Below are 19,394 nucleotides of genomic sequence, written 5' to 3'. Positions count from 1 at the left end.
AATGTGATGGTTTTTACTTGCACTTTATTTACATTACAATAAAGGTCTGTTGTAGTGTTAAAATTTATTGTAATTTCATTGATCCAAAAGGACGGTGTAATTCTCAACAAAGTAGAACCACATTCAAATTCCATGGATGGTTAAGTTCATGGGAGTTGAGTGCAAATAAATAAAGAAATATACTTTGATGGGTGTAGAATTGGAGATTTTAGGGTGACCGATTAAAATCCCCAATTCGGTTCTATTGTTTGAGTACTGAAGCGGAGATGTTAGCCCTCAGGTAAGGGGAATGTGGGAGCTCCGAAGTGAGAGCCGGTATCCTCCCAGCCTAGCCACAGATTCAATAAACAAGCATAGGATTAGTCAGTGTTCTTTATGCCTGGACCAAAGGGTAAATAATAAGATTGCTCCTATTTGACACATACAATATTTAATGCATCTCATTCCTTTACGTTATCCGACTCATTGCATAAGAATACTAGTTTTTATTATCTCAAATTCTCCAAACCAAGTCCTCTAGAAAGGTGTCTCTTTAGAATTAATATTTGCATCTAGTTATAGTTATTATCTTTACATTTAACACTTGCATTTAGGAGCATTTGCTAAATAAAATATCATCTTAATCGACATTCCAAACTAAGGACTAATTGTAGTAGACTAGAATTTGACTATGGACCTCTTACCTCGCTTACCTATATGATCGATAAATGGGACTCCGCTAGAACCCTGTATTACTTGAGCGATACGTATACTTGCGTTTGAAATTGTGACTTTACAAAATTATTATAAATATATAAGTCTGGGTTCATAAATTCTTGCATATTAAAAGTTGCATCAAGTTTTTGGCGTCATTGCTGGGGGTTTAAATCTTCTAGCAGTGGTATCAAATTCTTATATTTTTAAGCATATATAAAGTCGTTGTCAGTCATCACCTTTGAAAGAGCAGGGAAACTAAAGGAATTTATTGTACTAGAAGCTATACTCGAAGGCAAGGAAAGACACCAGCCAGAATCAATCATGATAAACCAGTTCCTAGTATGATCAATCATATTACTGATGTTGTACCCATGATCTTCAGTCGGTATGGACCTAAAGTCACTAGAAGTTCAAGTTTGAAGCGGATGAAAGCATGATACTTTCATTATGCTAGCTTGACCAGAGTTGGCACTTCCAATTACTCACTGATAACTTTCATGGGAACTAACTTACCTGAGAGTGGGAACCCTTTTAATGACATTATAGTTATTATTTTAGTCATACCTCTTAGATTGTCCAAGTAAGGGACTCGAGCCTTGGCTCTTAGGCGTCTTGCGCCGCCTAGGCACTAGTCCTTAATAAACTCCTTTACTCCAAGTCCCCTCCACGTTTCCTCACTTCCATTACCTATTGTTTCTGCATGAAAAATAAAAAATATTTTTCTTTAAAGAGCAATCTCATCCATGATAATGTGTAAATCAGAAAGAAATATTAGCATATTTATCTACACATCACCCACTCATGGGACAATCATGAGTTTTCCCACTTCTAGGATAATTGTGATTTTTCTAGTTATCTTTGGTATAAGAAACTCTCAGGGACATTACATCTTACCCAAATAACAACTAAGACAGTTTAAGGATAATGTTTTAAATATTAAAGAGTTTTTAATTTTCAATTTTATTTTCTTTGAAAGTTTTGGACGTAGTGTGCATTTCAAGAGTTCAGATTTTGATTATTTTTAGTTGGATGATGTTTGAGATTTTAAAGTTTAATTGAGGTCGATTTCATTCAATTTTCACCCTCAAATCAAAAAAAATGATAATTCAAGTTTTTTTTTAAAGATTTAGAGATTCAGTGATTATCATACTCTTGTTAGGACCTTGAAAGCAAATTTTACTTAGTGGAATATCATCTTGTCTGGGTCTCAAAAATATGTCTTAAGGATTTTCCTTCATAAATTGATTTACAGTTGATTTTATATAATGAATGAGATGATTGAAACCAAATTTGAATTATCACAAGTGAACCCAGTGATAATGCAAGTTAGTTTTTTTTTTTTCACGAATGAAGTCAAGTAGTACTGCTCTTTAATTTTTTCTATTTTAATCAGTTTAAAATTTATGCTTTTTCATCATTTTAAATCTTAAAAGGACTTTTAAATTTTGTCAAAGATTAGAATGTAGAATATTGGTAATATTCTTGAGAAAAAGAGTAACCAACACAAGCGATATTATTTAAATGCTATTCAAACCTTAAAAGGAGTAATGGCGATATAGATGACAGACACCTATCACAAGAGTTTGGGATAAAATATTTTTCTTAAGAACACCAACTGATATTGAAATTATTTTTAAAAGAAGTTAAACTATTTGAACACTGAGTTTCTAATGTTATTTATATCTGAATAGGATCAACTTTGATCATACAGTGATACACTCAAAATCCTATAAACTTCTATAAGGTCAATCGTTGAAGGCATATTTTATGGAGTTAACTTTTGGATTTTAGTGATAAAATCGCTTTGCAAAGAGTTCTAAAATTACTAAAAGATGGTTTCCCTTCACATAAATTATCGATGAATCTTTTAATTTGATATGAACAAGCATCTCGAGTATTCAAGTCTTGGTCTGTTGGCATTTGAAAATAAACATTTTTAAGGCCCAAAAAGTATGACCTTAAGGCTATAAATCTTGATAAGAGTTTAACATTTAATACAAATCTCATCCTCTAGCATTAAATGACTCATCCGTGAATGAGCTTATTTTGTTCAATCTCCAAACACATACATTAAGGAACTTGCTTGTATTACAGTACACCATGTTGTATTTTGAGTTTAGGGACTATCATTTTTAGAGCAGTCTCGACATATTAATGAGAATTATATGATAGATTTTTCCAACTTTAAAAAATAACCTAACGAGTTTGTTGACTTCATTTTCACTTAAAAAGTGAATTAAATGAAAGGTTCGGGATTGTTTCCCTCCTTAAGCTAATTTATTTTAGCTCATTTCACTGTTGACATAGTTTTTTATTCAATAAATTTCATAGATTTGAAAAAGCTCAATTTTGAATTTTGAGATTAGGTTCAAATTTCAAAAAAATTAAGGGATAAATTTTTTTGGCATTCATTGGAAATATTATTTCATGGGAGATTTTAATTTCCAATCTTTGAAAAGGATTTGAAAATGATGAATTTGAAGAAAAAATTATCATATTGAATAATCCCATGAACATGAATGACTTATATTTGAACTTTTTTCATCCACAGGACCTTGTCTTTATTATCATGTATCTTCAGATATATATTTATCATTATATGATCAATGAATTAATTAAGACAATTTCTTTTCTCTTTTGTTTTCTTTTTTTTTTCTTTTTCTTTCTTTTTTTTTTTTGCCTGATTTTTTTTTGTTTTTTTCTCTCTTTTTTTCCTTTTCCTTTCTCCTTTTTTTATTTTCTTTTTTTATATATCTTTGATGAAGACGATTAATTTCAAGGACCTTTTGAAATGATTTCAAAGGATGTTTTTTAATCAAAATTTATTTTTAATTTAGTTCAAGAAACTTCAATTTGACTTGATATGTGAATGGATAGGTTCAAATTCATAGGAATTGAAGATAGCTTATGTGAATCATATTTATAGGAATGTAAAGTGTGGCAAATGGATTAGTTATCACAAAGAAGTAATTTTATTGTCAAACGAATAGGATTCCAAGAATTGTCATAGAAAAATATTATCACAATTTTATGAGTTAAATCATTATGTTTGACATTTATCTTTTGTAAATATATCTTATAGAGGAATATTTCATAAATATATAAGTTTTCCATCAAATAACAACCTTATTTTATATTTTAGCTTCCATATTAAGTGATAAGATGTTGTCTGACACTGTAAAGTTTGAATTTTATAATTCTCTATTAAGAGAAATTTATGTTAGATTTATTCAAAGCTAGCGGTACTCGAAGCTTCTCCTCAAGTATTATGATTATGATAATTAGTTTGCAATGAGAGATGTGTTTGATATATATACTACTTATAGAGTTTATACCATCTCATACTTATCTCATATCTCCTTAAATTATCATCAAAATTTATGGATTAAATTGTAAAATAAGTGCCTAAACATATTGCAGAAATCTAAACGGAAAGGTTTCAAACTTTATCATGGATATTATAGGTGGTTGTTCTTATTTTAATAAATATTATCTAGATAGTTACAAGTTTTAAGAAGAATAAAGAACAAATTTTAGTCCATTAAATGCCTGAAAACAATCTTATTCTTATAAAAAAACAAAAGAATTGTCATAAATTATATTGCAATTAATAAAACCTCAACCCAACTTAATGATAGAGTCATTAAGAAGATGTGAGCTAAAGTTGAGTTAAAATGAAGGATTTGGTTATGCAAAAGATATATTTTTTGTAATTGAACTAAAAATAGAATGCCAACAACCAACCAATTAAGATTTTAATTTTTTGGATTTATTCCACTTTCAAATCATCTTATAGGACGACATCTTTCATGTAATTGTGTTACAATGAAGATGCCAAAAAAAAGTTAACTCTTGAATCTTTTGAATCTTAATTAAACTAAGATTAAAATTATTTAAGATAAAACTCGATTATAGATTTTAAGGTTGGATGTTATCCACAAGCTGAATGGAGAAAATTTTTATTTTTTTAAAGATTTTACAATTTTTGTTTAAAGTTTTATTTTAAATTTATTTTTCAGAGAGTTTTGTATTTAAAGATATATCTTTACAATGGACTAGTAAAAAATAAAGCAAGATTTGAACAACTAAGTCAGAAGACCCTAACCAATATTAAGCTACAGAACCACTCACAAGGATGTCTAACATAGAATACCTCAACATGCTCATTATTTGTGGTCTAAATGAGAGATTGGAGGCCAATTCAAGGATGTTGGGTGGACCGATTCCATGACTTGATGAATGAATAATCCAATGAGAATGATGGGAAATTTTAGACAGTGAGGGGGACAAAAACATTATTAATGAAGAATAATATAAGCCAATACTGAAAATGAAGAGAGGATTCATCCCAAGAAGTTGCCAAAAAAATACTGGCGAGATTTTTGTCGTGTATTCACCAAAGATCTTGAAAGGTTTCTTTCTAAGTTATCAGATGTGTCATTCAAAGAAAAACATACTACCCCAAAGAATAGAAATATTACCTTAAAATGGACCTAAGAACTCGTATAAGGATAATCTTTATGATTTAGGGGTCAATGAAAACATGTTTTTCCCTTACCTTATGGGTATAAGATAAAGTTTACATTTATGGGATATGGATATCTCTATGAGAGGAAGCCCTCATAGTTAATTATATCTTAGGAGTTTTGGCTCTTGAGAATACTCTCAATTAAAGTTTTGACTTATATCATGCACGATTATCAATAAGTATTGTGAGATGATTGATATTAAGGACTCAGATTGATGAATTTGAGGTTTGGAATGATTTAAGTGGATTGGAAGTTTTGAATAATCTTGATCAATATTGATTCAATTGAGCTAAGAATTTGAGTTGGTTGAGTTTAATTTCATTTAAAAGTTTGAGTTGATTTGTTTGTTTTGATTAATTTAGCTTTATTCTAGAAGTTTTTTTGTTGAGAGTATATTTAAATTTATTTGTGGTATATTTGTTTAAAATTTTATTTAAATTATTTGAAATTGGTTTTTATGTTAATATTGGTTAAAATTATTAGGTTCGTTTTAAGTTCATTTTAGAATTTACTTTAAGATTATTTAATTTGTTAATGAAATTTGTTTGTGTTTAATTAAAGATTTAAGATTTGTTGATACAAGTTATAATTAGTTAAGATTTATTAAAGTTTGTTGAACTTAAGTTTGTTAAAATTTGTTAGGATTATTAAAGTTTGTCAAAGTGTTAAAATTTATTAAAGTTAATTTAAGTTTGTCAAATTTTGATAAAGTTTGTTGGGCTAAATCAAGGATAAAGTTAATTGAAGTTTATCAGATTTGATTAAAGATTATTAAACTAAAATTGATTAAAGTTTATCATATTTTAAAATTTAGTTGAAGTTGATTAAATTTGATTAAGTTTTATTTAAAGTTAATTAAATTTTATTTTATGTCATTAAAATTGAATAAATTTGGTTGAAACTTATAGAGTTTATTAAGAGGCATTTAAATTAAAACTGATTAAAATTTATTATCTTGTATAAGATTGGTTGAAGTTGATTAATTTTCATTAAATTTGAGTTTGAGGTTTCAAATTTTGGGTTTGAGTTTTAGGATTTTGAAATCATAGGGTTTAAACCCAACAGTTAGAGTGAAAATGGAAATTTCATGTTGACTTTGAGTTTGAGTTTTGAATTAAATTCTGAATTTGAAATTGAGTTTTGAGTTTGGATTTTGATTTAAGGAAATTGTATTTGAGTCATAGTTTGGATTTAGATTTTAGACTTGGATTTGAGTTTTGGACTTGACCCTACACTAAGGGTAGGATAGGTTAGAGGTTAAGCCTTAACCTAAACTAAACCTAACTATCAATGAGACTAAATAGGTAGACTACCATAAATTTTAGGAATAATGCCCCTAGTCAGGATGTTCAAGGATTTTCATCATTTCGAATGAATTAAGATCTCTAAACTATCAACCAACCAGATAACAAAAGATCTTCATTATTATCATGGCTAATGTAGACCTTCCTGCTATTTAGTGGTTTAGAGTGTCTTCATCTGTAAATATGAGACTTCATCCTAGGGCGCCTACATAGTCTTATGGGGCAAGGTTGTTTGTATTAAATGTCCTAGTCCTTTATACTAGCAATGGATACCTAGTAAATTATCCTAGGATTCGAGACTGGACTACTTTATAGTGTGTGTGGCCCTCATTTTTACTCCTTTGTTGGCTAACCTAGGGTTCCCAATTTGGTTCTACGTAAGTGATGGTTGTGATCATTAGAGTTAGTGAATTTTAAACTTTTTGGGATTTTTAATAATTAACATCGTAATTTTTTTTATTTATAATTTGTCGGTTATAATGAAAAAATTAGGGTTTATTTTAAGTTTAGAGTTTTGTTTCTCTTAATTTATCGATCGGTGTGATAAATTAGGATTTTCTTCTAAGTTTAAATTTGGTTTTCTACTCTGAGTTGATGTTTTTTTCTTATTATTTCTCCAAGGTTTGACTTCTAATGTTATGTTTACTATTATATGTTTGAGTTTATATTACATAGTACTTCATCTCTAATATTCATCCACATGCTTACAAAATATATTTTTATTTTACACATGAGAAAACTAATTTCATAAAATATTTTATCAAGTTAACAATGTTAGTGATATCACTTACTTACATATCTAATGTGTATACTTGAAATAGCTAAAGCTCTATGTGTTTAAGGGCAAAGCTTATGAATCACATGATCCTGGAAAGAACATGCTCATTTAGAAAAATTTTGGTTAAACTAATTTGTTTCAAAGGCTTTCCAAAGCTTATTTAGTCCTGATATTTTACTTGGTAAGCTCACAAGAATGGTTGCTTAGGATTAACAAAGAGTTCTTTTAAAGGACTTACTGAGGTTAGATATAGGATGGTTTCTATTAATAATTGTATTAGATATATTTCTTTAAAAAGTTTGAATTTTAGAAGATTTTAATTTATTTGGAAAAATTTTAGTTTAAATTTTTAAAGTATGGTTAAAATTGTTAAAGGTCTTGGTTTAGTATTGGTTTTTTTTAAAATGTTTGGTTGAGAATTTTGAAGTTTATTTAGAGTTCAGCTTTAGGATTAACAAGAAGTTCTTTTAAAGGACTTGCTGAGGTTAGATATAGGATGGTTTCTATTAATTGCTGTAATAGATATATTTCTTTAAAAAGTTTGAATTTTAGAATATTTTAATTTATTTGGAAAACATTTAGTTAAAATTTTTAAAGTATGGTTAAAATTGTTAAAGGACTTGGTTTACTATTAATTTTTTATAAAATGTTTAGTTGAGGATTTTCAAGTTTATTTAGAGTTCAGCTTTTATAAAAAGGGTATGTTTTGTTAAGTTTGTTAAAAACGGTTCATTTAGTTATTAGATTTCTAAAGGATTTTCTTATTTATGTTTAACTTGGGTTTGTTTTCAAAAGACGTTTATCTTGGGTTAAGTTTTATTTTAAAGAATGTTTATTTTAATTTTTTTTAAAAAGAGATTATTAAGTTTTATTTGGAAAAGAGGTTTGTTTTAATGTTACTTAAGTTTAATTTTAAAAAGGAGGCTTTAGTTTTGATTTTAAAAAATATTATTAAATTTAATTTAGAATTATTTTCAAAATTGTTCAAAAATGTTATGTTGAGCTAATCTTCATAAAATTTAAAAATTAATATCTTTCGAACTCATTTATTTAATATAGAAAATATGTTCTTTGGGGTTCGCATACTTTTAAAAAGGAAATATCATTTAGAGAACATTTAATTTATACATATTTTTTATAAAAATATTTCTTTTGTTTTTTTTTCCTTTTTCTTTTCTTAAGAAATTTTCACTCATAAGCTTGTTAAGCTCTCTCTCTCTCGCTCTCTCTCTCTCTTATACACACACACACACACACTTAGTTTAAGGAATTAAAGTATCTCTTATGTAAACAACAACCACAGATTTTTGGTTACCCAAATGCAAAATATTTTGTAAAAATAGTGTCTGAGTACCACCCAACTGGTTTGCATGTTTTTTATATGTTATTATGAACATCATGAAACTTAGAGAATATAATTGTGATCACGAGGTTGGTCTTTGGAGAAAATGATAATTTCAGCATACATGGAGAACTCTTCATGCATGGAAACTTCAAGAGAAGAGTTTTATGTGAAATATATATCATACAATCCCCAAACTTATTTGCATAGTATTTATATGTGAAAATAAACATTACAAAACTTTCATAATGAACTTTCAGGTTTGGAAAGAAACGATAATTTCAAGGTGTTTGTTTATTAAAACTGATTTTTAGGTCAATTTTAGGGTTTTAGGTGAAGTTGGTTGTATTGATTATGTTTTGATTTGTTTGATTCAATTTTGCTTTATAAGATTTTAAATTAGGGTATAGCTCAAGTTTTAGCTCCAAGGATGTTCAATTGGATATAAGTCAAGGAAAAAGATTGATAGAAAAATGAGATCAACATTAATTGAACATTAACATTTGCTAACATTTTGTCAGTCTTACTCGATGCCCACTTTTCTTAGTCTTCTAACAATGACCAACATTCAAAAACCGCTTTTCTTATTGTTAGTCTCTTATCTCATAAGAGGAACAATTAGCGAACTCTCAACTATCACTCACAGTCTTTTATTTATAAGTGACCTTGATAGAGCAAACCATTAAGTGTTCTTTAATGTTTGACATTTTCAGTCGATTGTTGTGTGGCCGCCAATAATTAATTGCTTAACAATAACTCAGGTTCTCAAATCTCTTACTTTCCACAATGGAAAGATTGTCTTCATAATTATGTCAACTGCACTTTATTAATGTTTCCCAGTTGTGATAAAATACATTCTCTTACAACTTTGTCGACGAAATCATTTCAACCGAACTAAGTCTCGAGATTTAATTCTTATCAGAATTTTTATGTGAAAACCACATACCTCATTTAAGTTGCTCAAATTTGTGTGCGTAAAATTTTAATTCAATGCTAAGAAAAATTCTTTCCATCCTTTTAAATATTCTATTAAACATTTAAAAAAAATGAGTAATAGTTCCACAATTAAAAAAGAAAGTATGCTAAAACCTATTTTATAAGAGTGACATTTTATTGGCTTAAAACCTTAATATCTAACTAATTCAATTAATACATGTTTAAATGCAAAATCACATATTTTAATAGTTTATGGAGTTACATAATTTTTCTTTTTTTAATGAAAAAAATGTAAATTTTTTTAGCTAAGTAAAGCATTACATCTTAGCTACCTATCCATCAACTCTAAAAATAAAATAACAGATTTTAATTACAAACTTGAGCTTTTTTACCTTAAAACAAATTAAATCATAATTCTAAGCCACATGATTAACATATCAAAGGCAACCCTCTTGCAACTTTTAAATTTATTTATTTATTTTCGTTTTAAATTCAATTAAAGGTTAAAAATACCCTAATTTTTAAAAACTAATTTAAAAATTATATGCTTATCCCAATAATGGTCAAGCTTATCAAGAGTAAAGATATATTTGGCATTTTTAATTTATACATGATTATATCACTAAAAAACAATTAAATTTATAAATCTTGATAAATTTGATACAGTAAACTAAATATTATGCAAGTTATGAGATGAAAATCAAATATTCATAAGAAAAGACATTTAATTGTTTATTTGATGTTCCCATCAATAATTAGACCTTTAGGTTTTAATGATCCTCATAATTTCTACATGTATATATAAATTATGCATGATTAAAAAATAAACATTTAAACCATAAATGTTTTATTAAATAAAAGCAAATAAAGGCCCGTTTGGGGCTACTTATTTGGTGCGGTGGCATCTTAAAAACGCACATGACCTGTTTGGGTAAACTGCATTTTAACAACTTATGCATTTTCAAAATGTTAAAAACCACATTTTTACGCCACACCTATCTAGGTGCAGTGACAGCTTTTTAGCAACAGTTTGACTTTTCCAAAAAAAATAAAAATTTATAATAACCACCAATCTTATCAATAAATTATTTTTAATCAGCTTATCAGCAGATTATTCAATAAGTTGCAGCTGCCCTAAACAAACCCTAATATATAAAAGAACGAGCAAGCATCAAACATATTCCATCATACAATAAAAACTCAAAATTGATTTAAATTTATTATATATAAATAAATAAACAAAAATAAATCTTAATGAATAAATATCAAATTATTCGTTAATACATTTTGCCAACAAAACATTTTTACATCTCAAAAGGTCCAATCAGCATAAGAAGCAATATAAAACAAAAGGGGCATTTTCATATATATACCAAACAATTCTTATGCATTTTCAAATCTAACACCTAAACTTTCATGTTTACATGCATGCCGCCCAAATCTTTAACATCATGTCCAAAACGTCACCTCCATCATCAAAATGGGTGTTAGATATGTAAATACATAAAAATTGTGACATGCAAGTAAATTTCCAAAAAAAAACAAATGTACTTACATCATAATTAAGGGGTTATCTGATTTTAACTATGAAGTAATATACAATAAATTGGGGCATTTACATACATATTACCCAATTTCTATATATTTACATATCTAACACAAAATTTACCTTTTACATTTATACCATCAAATCTTTCGTATCACATTAAAACTATCAATCGTTTTAACTTTTAAAAAGTGAGGCATATTTTCATGCATAACTAAGATGATATATGAATACATAGATTTTGAGTGGTATATATGTAAATCTTCCAAATAAATTCTTACAGAAAAAAAATACATTCAATGTAACAATATTCATAGTACATTAAACTGAAAAAAGGCAATATAAAACAAAATAAATCTACTGCAAATTATACAAACAATTTATTTCAGATTAATTTTTCACCAAACCAAGCCTACAACATAATAACATTTAACACAACCAAACAAATATGTTTCTAAATACCTCTAAAAAACAAACACATTTTAATAGCCTAACAAAAAACAATAATAATAGAACTCAACAGCTTGAAAGGGTAAAATAACTGGCTGTGTCAAAGGTTTGAAGAACAGCAACATGAGTTATTTTACTTATTTATGATTCATAATAATAATATTATTATTAATTAAACAATGTTTGGGGGCCTCAGTGGGATGATTCTCTGCTGTAGTATTGGTCCAAAGTCTTCGCAGGGATGCGGTGAAGAAGCTCTCGGGGGAAAATGCGCAGAAGAGTCCAAGCGAGGTCCAGTGACTGGAAGACGTTGCGAGTGTCATAAGCCCCTTGGGACACAAACTTCCTCTCAAACTTGTCCAAGAACTCAAGGTAGAGCTGCAATTCAAATATTTGAATTAGAGGGCATTTACATAAATACAACCAATTAATATGTATTTACAAATTTAACGCATAAACTATACTTGTTTACATTTGAGCAGTGCAAAAATAATCTCTTGCCTATTTACATGGGATCATTTCAGTTCCAGAGTCCATAAAAGTGTCAAACAATTTTAGGTCCCATTAGAAGAGTATGATGACTAAATTGACAATTTTATAAACTTTGGGATTAAAATGTTCTGACTAAATTGACAATTTTATAAACTTTGGGATAAAAATGTTCTAAAAAGAGACGGGATATTTTGACAATTTCCTTTTTTATATTTATAACACTTACATCCATATCACATAAAAAATAACAGCATTTTAACTTTCAAAAAAATGAAATGCACTGTTTCTAGCATAGGTAAGGTGATATGTATGTGTAGAAGTTGGAATTAAGGTGTTAGATATATAAATATATAAAAATTGAGTGCTGCGTTTGTAAATATTCCTTTGAATTAATATGAAAATAGGAGAGAGAGAGAGAGAGAAACCAAATCCTCGGATGAAAGAGCTTCTTCTCCTACAACAGCTTTCATAGCTTGAACGTCCTTCCCAATAGCATAATTAGCATACAGCTGTAAAAAATGATCGAGGATGAGAGATGTCAGCTTTGTTTTGCAAACAGTTGTTCACAATTAAAAATTTAGAAATTCTTTTGATGGGGGCATTTTTTTACGACTGGCTCTGCTCGAACATCATGCTTGAAAGATGTGAGATGTATTAAGTTCAATTTTCACAGCTTTGTTTTCAATTTTTTTTAAAAAAGCAGCATTTCTTTATAACTACTCTAACAGACAGCAGCACCTGTCTCAAACGGCAAAAGTTAGTTTGCATAGCAAATAATATTATTAAGGGTGTTCAGAATACAAATTGTAGAAGTATATGACAAAAGCAAAGCTTTTAAAAACTACCCTTGAATATTATATAAGCTCTCTCGTTGTAAGATGTTTAAAAACAACTTTTGTTTTTCCTTTCTTTTTTTATGCCAACCACGTTCTAGCAAATCTACTCATGAAATGCTCTTCCCACCATAAAATTTATAGAAAACAAAAGAAAAGGCGACAATAAAACAAAAATATGACCGTACAATAAGACTAAAAAATGATTATTGATCAAATACTGTGTATTAGGCATGATACCATCTTGGTTCAATGAGAATCAGAATCTAATAATTTAATTTAATCCATCGGAAATGTAGGGCAATTTGTATGATACAATGAGTCTCAGTAAAACAGCTCCCAAGGAGATTGCAGGTCAACATTAGTAATTAAAGGTTATCAAAATCAAAAGATGAACCTTCTGCCCAAAAAAAAAAAGGTTTACCTGGTTTGACACGTCAGCATGATCGCGGCGGGTCATGCCCTCCCCAATAGCACTCTACAAGAAGAACGAGACCAAAAAATTAGAGATAACCTGCAATAGTTGATATCGGTCCATATTCAGCGTGAGAAACATTTCTTTCTCCAGAACTGCAGAAGCTTACCTTCATCAACCGAGAGAGAGATGGAAGAACGTTGATGGGTGGATAAATCTATTTAGATTAAACAAAGGAAAACCTCAGAAAAAAGAATCTCATGTCTGTCTGATAATAAAAGTAAGAATGATTCACACAAAAACCACACAATTCTTATTCATTTACATGTATTACACTTTGGTGTCATAAATGCTAAACCTATGCTTTAAAAGGTGTATTTTACCTAAAAAAAGTAATTTTAAGTGTTATTTTTTTAATGCAATATTAAAAGACTTGAGTGTTATGCACCTAAATATCAAAGTTTAGGTCTTAGATATCTAAAGAGATAAGAATTATATGGCTTGTATGTAAATGCCCAAATAAGAGCTTTATTTTCTTGTAAGCCAAAAAAATTAAATAACTAGGGAAATTTGGTTTTATTATTAGAAAAACATTCCTGTCTGAAACTGACAATTTTACAGTAGAAGAAATTGATAATACCTGTCTATTGTAGAGTTGTCTATCAATGTATATTTGGCCCTCAGTGATGTATCCAGTAAGGTCTGGCGTGGGATGCGTGATATCTGTTCAAGCGAAAAGAACTTGTAAAGCAATCATAAAAAAGGGAAGAAATATTTACAAACATATCCCTCATATTCTATGTACTTACACATCTAGCACCTAAACTTTAATTTTTACATGCACCTTACCTCTGCACAAAAAGGTGTGTTCACTTTCTAAAAAGTTAAAAGGGTGGTATTTTTCATGTGATATGCAAGATTTGGGTGGAATAAATAAAAAAAGCAAAATTCAGGTGTTAGATATGTAAATACATAGGAATTGGGTGGTATGTATGTAAATGCCCCTTTAAAATACAAATTGTCTTTAGTATCCAGTGATTGGAAGCTTTAGTTTCCACCATAGAGATCATAAGTTTGATGCTTGTATATACATGTTTGCAGGCGAATTTGTAATTAAATTCACATAAAATTAAGAAAAAAAGTTTCTAACTATTCTAGCACCATAGGTCAGATAAAACTTTATGGTATAATTTCCACAAAACCTAAGTTGATAATATTACCATCGTTTGGCATGGTTAGAATAGGGATCTGAGTAATGGAGCCTTTTCTTCCCTCTATACGTCCAGCTCGCTCATATATTGTTGCTAGATCAGTATACATGTACCCAGGATAACCACGTCTACCCGGAACCTCCTCACGAGCGGCCGAAACCTAAAAATAAGCAAGTCAAGTTAGCTGCATATCAAAATTTCATCGTTTAGGTTACAAATATGCTTGTGGGCAATTTTTTTTAATATAATTATTTTTTATATTTTTCCCACCAAAGCGGTGGAGATTTATTGATATAGATGGGATTCGAACTGATGAATTTGACAAAAATTTCCAAATGTCTTTATCACTGGCACCTATTACCAGATAGGGAAACTAATTCGAAACATGGCATAAACAGTTAAGAGCTAGTTTTAAGGACAATTTTATATTAGCATATTGTTTCCAAATTTATTTCATTCATATAAAGATTCAGATCAAACTAGGGGGGGAAAAAAAGAATAATCAAAGAATTCAAACACACATGGACAATAAACAACTACCAAGGACTTATTTGAGATCAGTTTTGTTTTTAATTTTATTTTTTTAAAAATAAATTAACATGTTTTTAGATGTTTTTACTTTTCATTTCTAAAGTCAAATTAATATATTTTTGAAAACACTCGTGCTTTTAAATACAATCATACTTTAATCAAATAACCAAGTATGTTTTGTTTCAAATCAAAACCTAAACAAAATAAAATAAAAATAAAAAACAAAAGTGATCACATAACTTTGGATTTTTTTTTTCTTTCTATTTTGTTTTGTTTATGTTTTGTGGTATAACGCGTTTAAAAAAACTCAACAACATTTAAATATGTTCAGAATTTTTAAAACAAAATAATTGTTTTTAAAAATAAAAAATGTAAAAAAATATAAAAAATGCACTAAACAAATACATTTTTAAAATAAGTAATTAAAAAAAACAAAAACCAAAAACCAGAAGTGATTCCAAACAAGCCATAAAACTTTTTAATCGGCAAAAAATAACAATGAAATTATAGAGAACTGTTTAGTCAAAATCTCACAATTTTTATGCAAGGAAGCCATTAGATACATTACCCCAGGATATAAAAAGGCCATTCATGAAAAAGAAAGAATTAATCCACGTCCTATAAACAGAGTCAGTAGTGACTTTACCTCACGAAGTGCATCAGCATAAGAGCTCATATCAGTCAAGATAACAAGAACATGTTTCCCACATTCGTAAGCAAGATATTCCGCAGTGGTGAGAGCGATGCGAGGTGTAATAATTCGTTCAATTGTGGGATCATTTGCCTGTTTACGAGAGCCAATAGGATTAGATTGCATAAACGTTCAGAATAGAGTACCAACAAAACTCTGATAATGTTGAAACAAAATGCCAAAAAGTCCATAAATGGAACTTAACAAAGATGACAATAGTGAAAATACCAGATTTAGAAAAAGTGTCACCCTCTCCATCGAACCATTTTCTTCGAAATCACGCTTGAAAAACTGCGCTGTTTCCATGTTGACGCCCATTGCTGCGAACACGATTGCGAAATTGTCCTCTTCTCCATCCTGGGGAATTAATCATTGGAACAATAACATGCCATACTGCAAGAATATATGCAATAACAACCATCCAAAAACTAGAATGATACCATTGCTTATAGAGAAAATGACCACAGTGGTTTCTCAACAATTTGCTAGGGGCCAAAATGGTTCAAGATTATATAGAAGGCTAATTTAGCCCCTGAACTATTTAAATAAAAACATAAATGGGAACCTAGTGAGACTACTTTTGTTCCCTTTTAAAAGTTTGGGGACAATTTTAGTTACTATTTAAATGATCTGGGTACTGAATCGACCCGTAAATAGTTCGAGATCATTTTGGCCTCCTGCAAATAGTTTAGTGACTTTTTTGGTTTTTTTTTCTCATTGCTTTTATATCCCAAGTTTCATCATTGTTTGTGAACTATGATTAGGATCTATTTGGTTTCTTGTAAATAGATAACACATGCAAAAAATGATGAAAAAATCCATTATGTGGTTAGATTTAATTAAAAATTAACATTGGTTTCAAAATCTACAAGATCAGTTAATGCTAGATTTTCTTTCCACACAAAATAAGTGATAAAATCAAAACGAAATTTATTTTTATTACCTTAAGTCTAATAGTGGTTTAAGAATCCACAATATATTACTTATAAGCAATTGCATTGAATTGGTTTTAGAATTCAAACATTTCAGAGAAGAAGAGCTGCAAATACATATGGATTTTTTATCTACTCAACAAATTCAACACTTTGAAATATTTAAATTATCACATTTCAGATAACTTCTGCTTGTTCATTAATAGTATATAGAAAAACCAACCAAATCCACCATCCCTCCACCATCTAATCATAATAGCAAGCAGAAATTCAACTTATTAACAGATGAAAGAAGCCTAATCATTGAACAGTTAAACAGAAATAAGGATACGAAAGGTAAAGCCTCACCATTTTATGTCTATCAGCTTAAATTTAAGGAATATTTACATACAAACCACTCAATTCTAATGTATTTACATATCTAACACCTAAACTTCAATTTTTACAAACATGCCACATTCCCGAGACCAGACTGATATGAAAAGATTTGGGTAGTATAATTGTAAAAAGTAAATTTTAGGTGTTAGATATGTAAATACATAGGAATTGTGTGCTGCGTACATAAACTCCCTAAAATTTAAATGTCAAAATGTAAGTTACATTACCTCAAGTAGATTATCAGATTTCTCCAACCGCTTCACAAGACCAGCCTGCCGACAAATCTGGGCCGCAATTTCATTGTGTGGAAGCCCAGCAGCAGAAAAAAGAGGAATTTTCTGACCTCTGGCAATGGAATTCATGACATCAATGGTGGATATTCCAGTTTGGATCATCTCCTCCGGATAGGTCCTCTCACTGGGATTAATAGAGCTTCCTGCAGTGAAATTCAATGAAATGAGCAAATTTCTGGGACAAATAGATGCTTTACTAATTTCGTAAGGTAAATTTAAAACTGACCAGAAATATCCAAGTAAGCTTCGGGCAATATTGGAGGACCGTTATCAATTGGCTTACCAGAGCCGTTGAAAATACGGCCAAGCATATCCAATGACACAGGAGTTTTGAGAACCTAAGAAGTTAAGAAATTGTAAGAAGAAGGATTCAATCAAAGGCATGTTGTGAGAAAAGATACAAAAAATAATAATAATAATAGGAAGATTTACATAGATAGCACACAATTCTTATATATTTACATATCTCATAAGTAAAATTTCATATTTACATGCAGAACATTTTGGTGCTTTAAACTTAATGCATGAAAATATGTATTTCAATTTTAAAAAGTGATAATAATGTTATTTTTGATGTGATATTAAATTTTGTATTTTTGATGTGATATTAAAGATTTGAGTGTTATGTGAGTAAATATGAAAGCTTAGGTGTGAGATATGTAAATTCATAAAAATTGTGTGATATGGATGTAAATGTCCCAAATTTATATCTTCCTTTCACTACTTGTGTGCTATTGTAAGCAGATTTTTTTACTGCTTTTAAAGTCTAATAACTTTTAAGGGATGCTTCTCTTGTAAAGCTGCCAAAACCTTGATCTTCAAATTTATGCCTATTATCCTTGTTCTTTTATCTAAATTATATTTTTAGTCTGTTTGTGCTATTAAAATTTGTCCGTTTTGTATTTTTGATGTGAAACTTATTTGTTGAGAAAGTTATTGCAATTCTCTGATTTCTTATGGAACTTTAAATTTTGCCTGTTCCCAAATTATTGCTTGGAGCAAAACAAAAAAATGTTTTTGGGTTGTGCATCAAAGCGCCTAATTATTTTACGTAGTTAGAAGTTAGGAAACTGTTAATTTTTTATACTTCTGTGTTGTTCAATGTGCTTCTCATCTCAGGTTTATATTAGCTATCCTAGATCGTAAAACTTCCTTCATCGGTTAGATTTAGAAATATAAAAGCTAGAGGGTGATAATATCTATTTTACATAAGATGTGGAAAATAGACTCGATTGGGTTCGTAGATACAACAATGGGCAAGCATATGAACCAATACAATGAGTTGATAAAATAATTGTAAATAATTTAGAGGAAAAGTGACAAAATAAAATTATCATTGTTAAAATTTATGCAAAATAGAGTAAAAACTTCGCTGTTTTTTCACTGCTTGTGTTGCTATATGTGAATATTTTAGTTCTTTTTATGTTCTGATTACAATTTCCAAGGGATGCTATGCATCGGTGCCAGGCCTTAATTTTGAAATTAATGATTACTACTCTTTTCATTTTATCGTTTTTGGGGGATGGGTGGTTCGTTTGTGTTATTAAAATTTTACCTTGTTTTTCACATATTAATTTTCATTTTGTAATCTATATCTTAATTGCTATAAAATTTTATTGTTGTTCTCAGCTTTTTTATGAATTTCAAATTTTGGCAACTACTAAATTATTTTTTTGACCAAATCAAGTGTCCTTGTTGATCTTGCATGGAATGTGAATAGTATTTGTCTAAATTAAAGATTAGTGAATTGCAATTTCTTTTTCTTTTGTGTTTGTTTGTACGACTCATCTTAAGTTTACTTGGCCATCCCTAGACCTTTAGATGTCCTGATTCACTTAGATTTAGAAATGATAATAGTCAGATGATGAGAGTAGAATTTATTTTAGATAAGATAGTGAAAAATAGATTTGGGCGGATTAGCATGTATAGCAAAGGATGAAAAAATATACCAATATCAAAAATTGATAAAATTAATGTAGAAGAATTTGGAGGGAAAATGTTAACATGAATTTTAAATGTGTTATCAAAATTTTGTGT

The 19,394-nt window shown here is 29.0% G+C and overlaps 1 protein-coding gene across 2 annotated transcripts in view; it reads right to left on the bottom strand.

Annotated features, from left to right (window-relative positions):
- Positions 1 to 11,617: 11,617 nt before the first annotated feature.
- LOC110031878 (V-type proton ATPase subunit B 2) overlaps positions 11,618 to 19,394 on the bottom strand; it is a 50,384-nt gene continuing 42,607 nt past the window's right edge. For both annotated transcript variants that reach the window (XM_020735304.1, XM_020735303.1), the window contains 10 exons: positions 17,584 to 17,695; positions 17,292 to 17,500; positions 15,983 to 16,111; positions 15,710 to 15,847; positions 14,542 to 14,692; positions 13,962 to 14,044; positions 13,491 to 13,538; positions 13,331 to 13,384; positions 12,499 to 12,582; positions 11,618 to 11,959 (listed from right to left, as the gene is read on the bottom strand). In XM_020735304.1, the coding sequence (XP_020590963.1) occupies positions 11,774 to 11,959; positions 12,499 to 12,582; positions 13,331 to 13,384; positions 13,491 to 13,538; positions 13,962 to 14,044; positions 14,542 to 14,692; positions 15,710 to 15,847; positions 15,983 to 16,111; positions 17,292 to 17,500; positions 17,584 to 17,695 (1,194 nt within the window). In that variant the 3' untranslated portion in view covers positions 11,618 to 11,773. The remainder of the gene's footprint in view (positions 11,960 to 12,498; positions 12,583 to 13,330; positions 13,385 to 13,490; positions 13,539 to 13,961; positions 14,045 to 14,541; positions 14,693 to 15,709; positions 15,848 to 15,982; positions 16,112 to 17,291; positions 17,501 to 17,583; positions 17,696 to 19,394) is intronic.

Source organism: Phalaenopsis equestris, unplaced genomic scaffold (assembly GCF_001263595.1).
Source record: "Phalaenopsis equestris unplaced genomic scaffold, ASM126359v1 Scaffold000857, whole genome shotgun sequence".
Lineage (NCBI taxonomy): Eukaryota > Viridiplantae > Streptophyta > Magnoliopsida > Asparagales > Orchidaceae > Phalaenopsis > Phalaenopsis equestris.
The sequence above is the reverse complement of the archived record's forward strand: the minus strand, read 5'-3'. Positions and strand labels throughout refer to the sequence as shown.